The sequence below is a fragment of the Micromys minutus genome (assembly GCF_963924665.1).
Source record: "Micromys minutus genome assembly, chromosome: 9".
Classification (NCBI taxonomy): Eukaryota; Metazoa; Chordata; class Mammalia; order Rodentia; family Muridae; genus Micromys; species Micromys minutus.
This window is the reverse complement of record NC_137978.1, coordinates 63141183-63155978: the sequence shown is the minus strand read 5'-3', so window position 1 is coordinate 63155978 and position 14796 is coordinate 63141183. Positions and strand designations below refer to the sequence as shown.

Here is a 14796-nt window from a genome sequence, read left to right as displayed (position 1 = left end):
GGAAAGGGTTTATTCAGATTACATACACTTCCACATTGCTGTTCATCACCAGAGGAAGTCAGGACTGGAACTCATGCAGGTCAGGAAGTAGGAGCTGATGCAGAGGCCATGGAGGGATGTCACTTACTGGCTTGCTTCCCCTGGCTTGCTCAGCCTGCTTTCTTATAGAACCCAGGTCCACCAGCCCAGGGATGGCTCCACCCACAATGGGCTGGGTCAGGGATGGCACCACCCACAATGGGCTGGGCCCTCCCCCCTTGATCACTAGTTGAGAAAATGCCATACAGCTGGATCTCATGGAGGCATTTCCTCAACTGAGGATCCTTTCTCTGTGATAACTCCAGCTTGTGTCAGGTTAACACAAAACCAGCCGGTACAGGGGACAGGGGCAGGTGTGTTCCAGAGTACTTTGGTCCTCTAAAGGCAACCTGGTGATTGTGACACCATCACTTGGCCATGGTTCTGAGTTGACACAAAGTCCCCAGAAGAAAGGACAAATGGAGTGTGGGGATATTGAGGAAGGTTATAGGCAAGGGCAATAGAAGAGGGGGCTTCTTCGAGGTTAGTGAAGTCATGTACCCCAGGGGTTTCAGAGACCTGCCTACCCCACTGCCTTGTCCTCAGGCTCTGCTTGGCCAGCATTTCGTACCTTGGGAAGGATTCCCTGTAGGACTTCAGAAGGCCATGGCTTCTTGTCCCTGGGCTTGCCAGAGGTCATCTCGCAGTGAGCTCCTGTAAATCAAAGCTTGGTTCAAGGTGAGAACAGGAAGCAGATAGGACACAAACCGGCGATCTGATCAAAGCCCAGGCTCCGCCAACCACGGGCCATGGGCCACCTGCATCCCTGACAGGCACCTAGCAAGGGGAAAAGGAATGGGCAGGCACAACACTGGCTGGCATTTCCAGCCCTAGATCCCTCTCCTCTGGGAACACGGAGCATCATGGTCTCTCCTTGGCTTGGGCTCCAGAGGGAGAGAACCCTGACATGCTGTTCTCCCAACACTTCTTAGGGGACTAGTGATATTTGTGGCCCACACTTCCCTTACTACAGTGAGTCCTATGTCCCCTATTAGTTTGTTTGTGCTATAATTCCGGGGTGCAGGGACACCTCTAATCTTAGCGCTGGAATCGTAGGGGCAACAAAGGACTCATCTCCTTTTGATCCCACAAAAAGAAAATGGGAATCACTTCTCTTTGTGTCGGAATGGAGAAAGCTTTATCTCCATTTTCTGGGGACTGCCCTCACCTCTGCAGGGAAATGCACTCACCTTGGCAGCCTTCAGTGTTTAGGTGCTGCACCATCTCATCTCTCCTGCCTGTGCCCTTGCTGGTCCCAGCAGCAACCTTTAGCCCGCCCTGAAGTCCTCTGACCCCATTCATGGGGCAAGTCAGTCCCTTCTCCCAGCTACTAGTCTGCCCACCAAAACTACCCCCGCACACTCCGTCAGTACCTGTAATAGTTTAGTGTCATTGCAAACACAGAGATGTGTGATCAGACAGCACTTGCCCAGATCACCAGGGACTTGAAACAAGCCATAGCCTAAGCAAGCTGGTATGAACTTCGCATCTGTCCACCTGGAGTCTAGACAGCCAGGGCTAGCCGGGTAACAGGAAGTTCACCCCAGCAGCATACATCTGGATTATTTTGGCCTCCTGGGAATCTGAACAGAAGTTTCTAGAACTTTCCAGGGGAAATCCCCACGGGCAGGACCTTCCGGCTTTTCTTTATGCATGCACAGTTTGTCTGCTCTGTTCCAGAGACAAACTGCCCTTCGGGTGCCCAGAACATGACAGGACCTACACAGGCCTGGTGCCCTACATTTGTGCGCCTCTCCTTCTTACCTACCAACCAGGGAGTCAGAGTCAGCCAGCCCCTCAGCCGGCATGGATCCTGGAACCCCACACCAGGTGGGAATTGTTTAACAAGATTCCCGTGACTGGAAAATTCTGGTAATTGTGTAATAACAACAGCACTCGGCAATTACCCAGGGTTTTCATCTTCAGGCCACTTTACCCACATTAACTAATTAAGTCTCCCAGCCTCCCTCGGAAGCAGGAAGGGCTGCCGGCTCAGCTCCCGACAATGTGTGTGTTCATTGAATGATAGCAGCCCTGAGACAGGGTTGGGGACACCCTGGGCAGCTGGCCTCTGCCCCAGAAAACACCTCCCAGCCTCTTACTGGTCACCCACCAAGCTCCCCTAACCCTGCTGGACGTTACAGGGAAACCTGTTCCTTGGGTTGCAATGATAGTCCTGGACTAAGTATATAATATGGGACCTGACTCCCGGGAGGATAGTTAACCACTGAACTTTGCCATCCTCAGGAACACTAGACACCCCCCCCATCAGGTTCTTCTCTCTACATTCTTTTCAACACACACACACACACACACACACACACACACACACACACATACACTGCTAAGTTACAGACACTCAAGCCTAATTCATGTTCCCCTTGTGGCTTTTCAGGACCTCCCTACAAAACCTTACCTGACACTGACAGCATTCTGACCGCATTCTGACCTATGACCCTGCCTGACACAGATGGAATTCGGACCTCTGCAGGCACTTGTTGTAGATGCAGGAATGTCTGACGCCTTGCCCTGCCCTGAGCTCTAAATCCAGTCCCTGTAGCCCAGGACCTAGCTGGGCCTCTTACATATGATTTTGCTCCTGACCTGTGATGGGCACTGGGCTGGGAGCACATTCTTTTCACTCACCATCCAGGAGTCCTGGCAGAGGGAAGAGCATTTAGCTGGTGTGGGCTGGACTCTCTGTCCTCAGACACTGTGTCCTGTGGGCAGGGTAGCAGTTTCTCAGCACTTTGGTGCTTAGAGGACTAAACCAGGCACACTGTGGCTTGAAGGTGAGGCCAGCACAGAGCTGTCCTCAGAAGCCATCTCTGAAAATAGAGGCTGCTCTGTATATGGGGGGATCTCACTGGACAGTCCTGCCTCCAGCACCCAGTAGCTATCCAGAGAGGGTCATAGACTATGCCAGTTAGATCTACTGCGGCAGGAAAGGATCCCTTCTGGTCTGTGTCTTTCAGGACTGGTGGACCTAAGCAACAAGTGCCATGGTCCCTGACCCTTCTCAGAAGGTGCTGGAGTTCTAGAATTTTCTTCTATCCCTATGGCCTGCTTGAACTCTGTCCTGACCGTAAGCAGGCCTCTTTGGGGAATGCGGGGGCTGGACTGCCCTGCTGGGTGCTCTGAGAGCTCTTTGCTGGACCCTCCATTCCGTTACTCGAAACATGGTAGGCTGCCAGAGAGATACAGCACGAGCAGGGGGCTTCTGTCTTACCACACGGCTGGGTGACACCCCAGCCCTGAGCTGCACACTGCCTGTCACTTATCTATTCCCTAGTAAATCCTGTCCTTCCATCTGCCACCTCCACACTCTGGGGTGACGGGCTCCCATTCTGGTTGTTTATTAAGCACACAGGTCCAAAAAGCTGCGCCTCTTCAGATCGGGCTCACGGGGTCCTCTAGATCTGCATAAACGGCGCTAATATGACAGATGCAATCACGGAGAAGGCTCTTGGCACAAACGATGCTGATTTACTCCCCGCCGCTCTCTCGGGCTCTCCCCTGCAGCCCCCTCCCCCCACAGCAAGCAGGGAGGTGTGGGGCATTATCCCGGGCTGTTATGACTTTCTGGGTAACGTATACATTTTTGCTACCACGCAACCTCACTCCTTCATTTTTCATGAGAACTGGCAGGAGATTAATGGCCGAGCCTCAGAAGAAGCGGAGCACCACGCCACTCTGATTTATTGACCACTTAGCGTTGATGAAGCTGCAAACAAGAGTCAAACAGATGTTGCAGCTGCATTTTTCTTTATCAAAACCAACCGTCTTTTGCATTTTTAACCACTTTTTATGTCGCTGTCTCTCTTGCGTTACACAAAGGGCGCTGGCTCTGACCCTCCTTCCCGACAGACGAAGGAGAGATGTGCCCAGGGAGTGGGACCCTACCTGGTACCTAGTTCATAGTAGAAGTGACCAAGTAGAGGACCTAGGCCTCTTGCTCTTGGCAGCTCGAGTCCCTTGGTGGATCTCTGATAACTAGTTCACCCATAATTGACTCAGGACCTGTCAGATACCCTGGGTGAGCCCAGCACGGAGGCTCCACAAAATAGCAACTCCTTCTTAGCTCCATGGTTACCTGTGGCTGAGCACTGAGCCTTGTGCCCTGTGCACTTCTGATAAGCTGTGGCCAAGACCTTCAACATGAGAGCTGGTGGCAGGGAGGAGACCGTTTCTCTCCCTCCTGGCGTGGTGACAGCTGTTGAACTGGCCTCCCTCTTCTGATAGGACAAGTACTGGGACTGGGGATAACAGCCATGTGAGGGCCTCTGACCTTTGCCTTTCCTCTCAGAAACCAGAGGTGACTGGTTGTGGGTACTCCCTTCATGGGTAGCTGAGGGCCCTCAAAGGGCTAAGAAATGTGGCCCATGTTAGTTAGTTAGGTTTTTACTGCTGTGAGCAGACACCATGACCAAGGCAAGTCTTAAAAAGGACCACATTTAATTGGGGCTGGCTCACAGGTTCAGAGTTTCAGTCCATTATCATCAAGGCTAAAACATGGCAGCATCTAGGCAGGCATGGTGCAGGAGGAGTTGAGGCTTCTCCATCTTCATCTGAAGGTTGCTAGTGGAGGAATGACTTCCAGGCAGCTATCAGTAGGGTCTAAAGCCCACACCCACAGTAACACACCTACTCCAACAAGGCCACACCTCCAAATAGTGCCACTCCCTGAGCCAAGCATATACAAACCATGACAGCGCCCCCTCAAATGTCTGCTCACCCCATGGCTGTCACCAGCTTGAGTGCCCTACTCCTCTCCTTTGGTCTTTAACTCTATGACACCTTTTCCACAAACCTGGCCTAAGGTCCAGCCTCCCAGGCCAAGGTTTTACTATGAACTGACTGAGTCTAGACCTCTTTTGCTAGACTTCTGTAAGGGGATCTGGCCTTTCCCAAGCTGTCGAGAATCTATCAGGGAAAAATGCACGTGGGCAGGTCCCTTCCAGCCCCCTGGACAGGTGCCCCTAGCTGGCTGCAGCTGTGACATGGCTGGAGGTTTTGGCAGAGCCTCTTCATGTTAGCATGAGTTATGAGAGTTGCCAGTGAACCAGCCCCTTGTACTGCTGGCCTTGGACGTGGGCACCACGTGGATCCATGAGGGTGGGTCTGTGGATACGTCTTTGTTCAAAGCAGTTTTATTTCCATTTTTTCCCAATTCCCCTTTGCCCACACAGCCCCCCCCCATCAGCTTTCTACATAGGAGCTCCACCTCAGGAGGAGGGGTGGCATTGGCCACAGCAAGGGCCGTGAGAGCCCTGTGGAAGAGGAGAGTCATGGAGATCCTCCAATCCAGTAAGCTGGCAGCGAAGTAAAGCAGTATCTGTTGGGTGGGCTCCATCTGGAGAATCAGGCACATCCGACATGGGGCTCAGGGAGGCAGGCAGTGGAGGCGAAACTCTGGGAGGAAGTGTCAAGCCTCCTCCTGGACCTGCCAGACATTGCTGGCTTTGACATTTTCCTTTCCTGATGGATCTCAATTGCAAATAACTTCTTGGTTAGGTAGGCGAGACCCTGCTCCCACTCCCACTTCTCCATGCTGGGATTTTGTTCGGTTTGAACCTGTGGGTTCAAATGTGAGCCATCCCTGTTGTGTCTGGGTGGAGAAACTGTCTCATAGCCATCCTCCACCCCTGACTCCTCTTCCCACGTAAACCCCTGAGCCTCGAGGGGAGGGGCTAAACAAAGACATCCTATTTAGGGGTTAGTGCTACAAAGATAGGGGCTTTCTTGAGGTACAGGACACATCAGCCAGCCATAGCAGCATAGGTGATTGGGGGTGGGGATGAGTGGCATTTCGGGGGGTGTAAGACAAGAGGTGGCTGGAGAGAAGCATGTGCTTGCTGGGACACCGGAAGAGTATGTGCGTATTCTATTCTCTGGCCCAGAGAGCGATCATATGTTATTGTATCACACCTGCTCATGCTAGAATGGTTTAAGGAACAAGGAAAAGAGAGAAAGAGGAGACCCAAGAGACAGGCCTCTCTCCAACACCCACACCGTTAGGAGGTTTGCACTTGGGCTGAGAGGAAGGGCCCGGCTGGCTCTGAGGAAATTTGGCATAGGTGACAGTTATACAGTGGGACTGAGGAAAGGGTAGCTGCTCTTTCTAATGAGACGAAGGTAGACCGTTGTCCTCCTTCATTGAGTGCAGCCTGGGCGGAGCCAGGTGCGGTAATTGCGTTTAGTCACATGGAGCTGGGGGCTCTCTAAGGCTGTGTGTAAGAGGAGTTGCTTGCAGGTTTAAAAGGCAAATGGGCTGCAGTAAACAGGGTCAGGATGGAGGGGGTCTAGGAATACTTGGGAGCTTCAGGTTTGTTGCAAGAATAAGGTCACTAGGAAGGGAGGGAGGAAGGAAAGAGAGGACTAAATTCCCTGTGCCATACCCCCACCCATCACGAAGAGTCTGTGACCTGTGACAATGGAGACAGGCGTGGGCTGCCAGTGGAATCAGGGACGTCCCCACAGATGACATATCTGCTAAAACCCAACACTGCTCGTCCTCCCAGGAAGGACTTCAGGCTCTGTGTGTGTTTGTTTGGGTTTTGGTGGCCACTGGGGCTTCAGTGTCTTCCAGAGGCCTGGTGGGGTTCCCACCAGGAAGCTCCAGGGTCAGAGAGGAGTCCTGCTTCCATTTCTAGCTGAGATGCTGACATAGAACCCACAGGGATCCTCCAGTCCTGACACTTAACGCCCTGACAAGAACTCTAGGATATTTGGGCTCAGCTTCAAAGTCATGTCCACTTCAAGGAGAAGCCTCTAGCTTCATGGGAATAAATCCCCGAACTGTCCCTCAACCCCAGCCCGCAATGACAGCTGGCAGAAGCAATGGGCTTCTATGACATTGGAGTGAGCCTTCCATGAGACGGGTGCACTGGAACACTAAAGCCAACAGGTTGTTCTGCCAAGAGCACCCCATAAAGCGTATGGCTAATGAATAAAACCACAATGTTTCCAAGAAGAGATGTGTGCCCCCACATTTTAAAAACACAGCAAACATTCTATGTTTTAAAATCGACCCAAGCTGAGAAGTAGAGATGTAACGCTGCCCTAAGGATCCCCAGTACTGGCTCCCAAGGGTGGAATCTGGAACCTAGCACTGCCTGCCTCTTCTTCCAAACCCAAGCCAAACTCCTTGGACACCAGGGCCCGGGTTCCTGCTAATTCATCAAAGCAATACAGAAAGGCAGGCTGACAAAGACCCTGTGGCAGGCATGTGCTACTGGGAGGACATTAATCTAGGACCCTCAAGTTGGTGGTAACTGAGAGTCCAGATGCCGCTGATTCTGTGACCCTGTGAAGTAGAGTGTAAATACCATTCAGAGAAAAGCCAGGCCTGGTGGTGGAGACAGTGACTCGTATTGTGATCCAGCCCTTAGGAGGTTGAAGCAGAAAGCTTGCTGTGACTCAGGGGCCAGTATAGTCCATATAGTGAACCAACCTAGGTACAAAGACAGAGAGATGGCAGATAAATGATAGATAGAGGATAGAGTGATAGATAATTGATAGATGATAGATAGACAGATAATGGATTAATAGATACATAAATAATAGATAGATGATAGATTGATAGATGATAGATTGATAGATACATAGATAAATAATAGATAAGTGATAGGTGAATGGATTGATAGATAATAGATTGATAGATAATAGATAGATTGATAAAAAATTGATACATAGATGATAGATTGATAGATACATAGATAATAGATAAATGATATATTGATAGATAATAGATTGATAGATATAGATAGATTGATAGATACACAGATAAATAATAGATATGATAGGTGAATGGATTGATAGATAATAGATAGATAGATAGATGATAGATTGATAAATAATTGATACATAGATGATAGATTGATAGCTACATAGATAATAGATAAATGACATATTGATAGATGATAGATTGATAGACAATAGATTGATAGATAATAGATGATAAATATAAAGATAAATTGATAGATGACAGATAGATAGACAGACAGACAGACAGATATATAAGATAGAAAATTAACTTTGCATGTCAGTATTCACATTCGGAAATTCTTCCCTGCCATTTGTGGGCCCTGATGTCAGCAGACATCACCTCAAGCTTCAAGGGGAAGAATCAGAGTCTGAGTCTGACCTGTTTCCATTTCTACAAACTTGTAGTGGCCGAGTTATTGCCAGGGCTTGATACTATCCCAGGGCCTTGTCCTGAGATCCAGAAGAGACCCACATTCAGACATGGAAACATCCAGTCGATTGGTCAGTTACCAGTCCATCAAATCACCATGCCCTGGAAAGAAGGAAGGTCCTTGTGGAGAAGAAGGGCCTCCTGTGCACGTCATGAACAACAGGAGGAAATGGGTTGTGTGGAGGGCAGCAGGAGAATCTTGAGAAACCATCCAGATGCCTAAATGCAGGAACTTTAGGCTGCAAGCTTGGGTCCACAGGCGTCCTCAGACACCAGGCTGTGCTCAGTGAGGCTAGGGGGATAGAAGGGAAGCCACAGCTTTTTAACTCCCAGACACTGGGCATTCCCTCCAGCAGGGCCAAGCTCCCTCCAGGGATGAGATCAGAGGAAGCCCCAGGTGACCTGCTGGTCCCTGCTGCCTTTTGATCCAGACTCTTATCTTTTCTCCTCCGGCTCAGCAGCTAGCCAGGCCCTGGATCCAGCAAGAACCTTCAGTCATGCCCTGGCCTCGGGGAGAGCAGAACTCAGGGCTAGAGAGTCAGTCCAGAGAGTCAGTCACCTACATCCCTTCAGCCACCCCATCCATTTGGTGGGCGTGGCAGATCCACACAGCCCACCCACCTGTCGGGCGAGCGCGTTGCAAGAACAGAGCAAAATAGGGAGGCAGTCGGCTGAGCAATAAGCGGCCACCAGCTGTCTTGGCAAGACATGAATCTGAAGTCAGAGCCCTGGCTTCCAGCCCAGGCAGGTCCCTCGCCAGGAACAGAGCTCTGGGCAAGCAACTCACAGAATCTCCCTCTCCAGAGGGAGGGAGCCCTGCCCTGGCCTGCCCACCTCCCTGGCTCTATGGACACCAAATAACAGTGTGAAAATACTCTAAAAAAGAATGGATCGGCCCACAGTGGCAGGAATTATCTTTATTATTAAAGAGCATGATTTCCACAATCCAGAAAAGCTGCCATTAACGAGAAGGCTCCCGTTCATGTTGATTTAATTTCCTGGTTAACTGAGCGTTGGCAAGGAAAAAAAAAAACCATGTTTCAACCCTTATTGGAAATCTTTTAAAATTATGCCAGTTTGCTTTCTCACACTGGTCATGGTATAGTCTTGAGTCTTTATTTATTAATGGGCTGATTGATTCATATTTTCGTTTATTACTCTGGCTCTGACTGTAACCAAAACAGCAACCACGGACTCGGCCTCCCTCTGCTGGGGACCTCGTCCACTCCTGGGGCTCCAGTTTGGGACAAACTGGGGAATCCCGGCCTGCAGAGCAAAGACAGAGAGGGCCTGCCACGTGGCTTTTCCAGGGGGGTTTTTTTTTTTTTGTTTTGTTTTTTTTTTATGTCTTGATAATTCCTTAGAAAGCTGGAAGAGAAAGTGACTTAAGAAACACTTTCTGGTCAGGGTAGAGGGCTGAGCAAGGATTTCTGGGAACATCTGTGAAGATGTATGATCGGTCTGTGATGGTGTTTGTTTGTTTGTGACATGGTCTTATGTAGCTCAGGTTGTCCTTGAACTCGTTCCTGATGCTTCACCTCCCCAATACGACATAGACATGCAAATCCACACCTGACTCACCGCCACGGTTGTTCTGAACTCAACTCAAGGGTTGGGGGGACCATCCAAAGGCTTGGGGAGTCATTGCCACAAAGCTGTTCAGAAGCCCCACTGTGCCGCCATCGGCGCTTCTGGTGGCAGAATGCGGTGGCCGTGCGTGTGCATTGGATCTGTGGGGAAAGGCTGTCCATTTAATAAAAATGTTTTCAGCTGGAAACAAACATCCTTCAGCTGAAGGCCTTTCCAGTAAGCTCTAAAGCAGGCTGGAAGAAGCTGTCTGAGGTTCCCGGTGACAGCTGTCTGCCGGGTGAGGCACCTCGACACGTGCTCTTGCCGTGTCTGCCGGGAAGGTCCCAGGCTGCAAGCAGAGGCTAGTACCGGAGACATGGGTCGGAAGCTCTGGTAGCTACTTTTCTCTTGCGAGTCCACAACAGTGACTTCAGTGACTGTGACCAGGAAGGAGCAGGGGTGGGAAATGTGACGTCTGGAAGCTCACAGGACATACAGTTCCATCTCTCGGTTAAGGTCCTTGGCTTCATGCTTGTCAGCCACTGTGTATCTGTGGTTTGCATCAGGGTGATTTGCCTCTGAGGGCCCTGGATAAAGCCAGAAGCCTTTCCCGTTGTCCCAGTGAAAGCAGGAGCCTGGTGGCACATGGGAGCTATAGGCCTGGGAAGGTGCTGGCATCCCACGGTGCCAAGCATGGTCTCAAATGCCATCGCCTGGTTCCAGCATAGAACAGGAGCCGCAGGGCAGCGTGGGGATGGTGTACGCCTGCTGTGCCCTCATGTTGCCAGTGTCTGCTCTCCCCACAGAACCCCGACATCGTCCTGGTGCACTACCTGAATGTGCCGGCCATTGAGGACTGCGGCAAGCCCTGCGGGCCCATCCTCTGCTCCATCAACACCGACAAGAAGGAGTGGGCCAAGTGGACAAAGGAGGAACTCATTGGACAGCTGAAGCCCATGTGTGAGTAACTCCCTGCCCCCTCCCCAGCCAGCCCTGCCCAGGAGGAGTCCTGTTTCTCTCAGAGGTGGTGACACTGTGAATTTAGCTCTAATGGCATCCCCTCTGATGTCTGTAGTCACTTAATCCTTACAAGCTTCTGGACTGCCATCAAGGCACAGACTCCCAGACCCGGGGCTAGGTAGATGGCTTGATCGGTACAGGGCAGCTTGGCAAGCATAAGGACCCTGGTGATTTACGTAGGAAGCCAGGCACAGCCGAGGTGGTGAGATTCAAGGTGAACTCAACAGGGCCCGGGAAGCTCTCCAAACAGCCAGCCTGGCCTACCCAATGTAGCTCCAGGCCAGTGAGAGACTCAACCTCAAATACAAAGGTGGGAAAATCTCTGAAGACTGCCATCCCACGTTGTCCTATGAGCCCCCCCCCATACACAAGCACCCCCATGACATGCACTCCTCAGACTCATATGACAGATGGAGAAGGTGAGGCTCAAGACACACAGACAGCATAAGCTGGGATAGAGCAAGAGTGCATCTGCACACATAGGTAACACCTATACACCATAGCAGGGTGAGGGACTGAGGAAGAGGGACAAGGCAGGGATCAGAAGAATGACTGCCCATGCTGGCCCTGGGCTGCCACAGTGCCTAGCCTGGGTGACAAAGGGCTTTCCGTAATTGAGTTGATTTCATTTCATCAGCAAAGTGGAGTTTCTGCAGCATCTGTCGGGTGCGAGTCACCAAGACAGATGGCCGAGGCTCCAGGAGCCGAGCGTCCTTGTTCCTACAGGTACCGCCATCCCTCCTGCCCCTACCAGCTAGGCTCAGCCAGACTGAGAAAACTACGAGGCTTCTCAGTGCTTGTCAGGGCACGTGGGCCTGCTGGTTGTCTACTCAGACACCGTCGGGACCTGGTAGAGCAGACCTGTAGGTTGCACAGGACCATTCTGCGCCACCCAGAGGGGAGCTACAGTTATTGGGCACAACAGGGGAGTCAGTAAACTCCAAGCCGAAGCTAGGACTGGCTGCCATGACCCACTTCTTCTGAAAATCCCTACATGCCCAGATCCCAGCCTAAGCTCTAGAGGGGGTTAATACGGAAACATGTTATGTATTGGATGAAGACCCAAAAGGTCCACCATGGGGCTCAGCCTCAGGACATAGCATCTCCTGGGCTGTCTTCCTGAGCTCAGGTGCTGTCTCTGGTACTGAAGGTGGTCCAAGGGCCTTTGGGGTTCAGGATTCATCCTTGACTGGAACTCAACCGTGTCTGCACTGGCCTGACGCCACTGGTACAGTCCTCCTTCCTGTCATTGGCAGGCAGTGCCTCTACCTCTGTACCCACCCTGAGGCTTTGTGGCCATCAGTGCCTTTGGCTCCCATATCTGGCCTCTCCTCTCTTCATTTTTTTTTCTCCTCACCTCCATTTCTGGACTCAGCCTATACAACCCCTCCCTGTGGCTTAGCTCATATACTCTAGAGCCCCCTAGTCTTCTCAGACCTATATTCCGGGGAACGTCAGACATAAACAAACCCACCACCATCATCCAGAGGAACCGCACAGCCTCCACCTAACTCCACAGAGCGAGGAAACATGGGAAGTCCTGACATAAAGTTAGTGCTCAGAATGGTTTGGGGTATGGGTCAGTTAGGGTTTAACTGCTGTGAGCAGACACCATGACCAAAGCAACTCTTATAAAGGACAACATTTATTTGGGGCTGGCTTACAGTTCAGAGGTTCAGTCCATTATCATCAAGGTGGGAACATGTCAGCATCCAGGCAGGCATGGTGCAGGAGGAGCTGAGAGTTCTCCATCTTCATCTGAAGGCTGCTAGTGGAAGAATGACTTCCAGGCAGCTAGGATGAGGGTCTTAAAGCCAACAAGCACAGACAGGGGTCCCTCACAGGCCTCTTGGGCCTATTTGTCCTTTCTCATAGGTAGTGCCTCAAATTAGCTGGGGCAGGGACTCTGACCAGAACACACTCTAATGCCACCTGGTGAGAGAGTAGATCCAGAGCTCGGACTCAGGACACTAACCATTGTCCTGGTTCTACGGCTACCACAAAACTGGAATTCGGTTCTTGCTACCTGTCACTCTCAGAAACCAATGAGCAGAGGCTGGGTTGACATTTCCCGTTATTCAGAAACCCAGGGATCTTGGGTTAGCTTCTTGAACCTCTGTCTTCTGTGTCAGCTCCAGTCAGCAGATCACCTAAGGTCAGAGACAGAGGTAGTCACTCATCCTCGGGCTCAGCCTCCGCCCTCTGGTCAGGTAGTCAGTCCTACTTCTGAGACTTGTGATATCTGTGTCCCTCTCCTCCTTGTCCCCTGCCTTCTTGCTGGCATTTAATTACCACTTCCAAAATAAAGGCCCTAGGGAGGACTCCTGACTTGAAAAGGTGGCAAGGGTCCGAGGGCTTCTGCCCCTGGTCCACTCCTCAGAACTCTGTCTAGCGGGCACTTGGCTCCAAAACCCATCACTGGGTAGAAAAAGCACATTAATTACTCCCCTCTGGAACGGTCATACATGTCTTCTGGGTCACACAAAGAGTTCTTCCTGTCACCTGCCATTGGCAAATTAAGGACTATTTGCAGATGACAGGCTCTACCCAGGCCACCAGGAGCAGATGACAGGGTCCTGGCACAAGTGTCAGAGATTGTTTGTGCCAGAAGGACACCAGGGACATGCTACCAGAGAAAGCCATGTCTGCCAAGCTGACCCTTATGCTCTGCCTGGGGCTTCCTCACTAAATGCATACAGACAGCTTCTACCTGAAGTGATCGTTGCCTTGACACCTTGAACAGAGAGCCACCTCCAGGCCAGGCAAGAGTCTTAGGCTCCCAAACTCCAGGGGACAAAAGGCAGGCTTGATTTGGCTTCTGAGGTTTAACAGGGTGTGGGGTGAGTGAACGCTCACTCAGAGCCTGCAGTGCGTCAAGTCACATAAAAGCTACAAGGAGACCAAGAGGTCGAATCACTGAACGAATGCTGTATGCCTGCCCTGGGCTTTGCTGTGCAGGCAGCCCTGCCTGGGAGCGGACACTTGGAAACATGGCTCCTCTAAGTGCCTCACTGCTGGTTGAGCTTGCATAGGGCACAGGTGCCAGCCAGCAGTATTCAGGGAAAGCGGTGTTTGCTGAGAGCCAAGAAGTCATCAGACGGGATTCCAGAATCGGGCATAGCATGAACGCTGGAGCCAAACTCATTAAGCTTCATGAATCGCATTCCCTCAAAGGCTTCCCTGTTTGACGCCCCGATGTTTCCCAACCTCTCTGCCTGTCAGAGTTGTCAGCGGCTTAATCGGAACAGGACGCCAGTCAGTATAAGGCTCTGTCCACACTCGGTCTCTGTCTCACCTGTCTCGAAGCAGGAGAGAGGTTCCTTGTATCATCTGGTCCTCTGGACAGAAGGGCCTTCTCTTCCCCTGCAGCCTGAGGAGCCTGTGTGTAAAGAGCGAATGCAGAGGGAAAATTAAGATGTCTGACCGAATTCCCAACAGGCTTCCCAAGAGCCTCCCTGACTTGTAATCCCTCCTAGCCAAACAACAGTGGCCTAAGCCAAAGAGAAATATATTTCGCTTTCACTTTTACATCTTCCCTCAGCCCAGAGTTGAAATGTCAGTGCCCTGTATCTGAAGTCAGCCCCTCAGGCCCCTCCCTGCTGGTGCTCTGCCATTTCCCGGGTGCTGCTCACTTCTACGGGTTAAAGATGGCCGCTCACACATCATTTCTACTCACGTGCCATTGAGCAACAAGTTATCTTAGACTCGCGCCCGCCTCGAGGAGGAACCTGAGGCAGTGTGACATTTTGCTAGGCGCGTTTTTTAAGAAGTGACTTTGTCCCCGTGCGAGCTCCAGTTTTGCTGGCTTACGGTATGGCGGGCTGTTGACTCCGGCCTAAAGTCTGGGCGTGACTGCCTTGGGTTTTGTCTTGGGATAGGAGAGAAGGGAATTCATCTGCATATGGGCCGGTCACATCCTGGGAGTCCTGGAA

At 51.3% G+C, this 14796-nt stretch overlaps 1 protein-coding gene across 8 annotated transcripts in view; it reads left to right on the top strand.

Moving 5' to 3' along the window:
- The window catches only part of CAMTA1 (calmodulin binding transcription activator 1), a 773163-nt gene that overhangs the window by 658891 nt on the left and 99476 nt on the right, over nucleotides 1–14796 (top strand). For all 8 annotated transcript variants that reach the window (XM_080921358.1, XM_080921354.1, XM_080921355.1 and 5 more), the window contains one exon: nucleotides 10651–10804. In XM_080921358.1, coding sequence (XP_080777484.1) covers nucleotides 10651–10804 — 154 coding nt within the window. The remainder of the gene's footprint in view (nucleotides 1–10650; nucleotides 10805–14796) is intronic.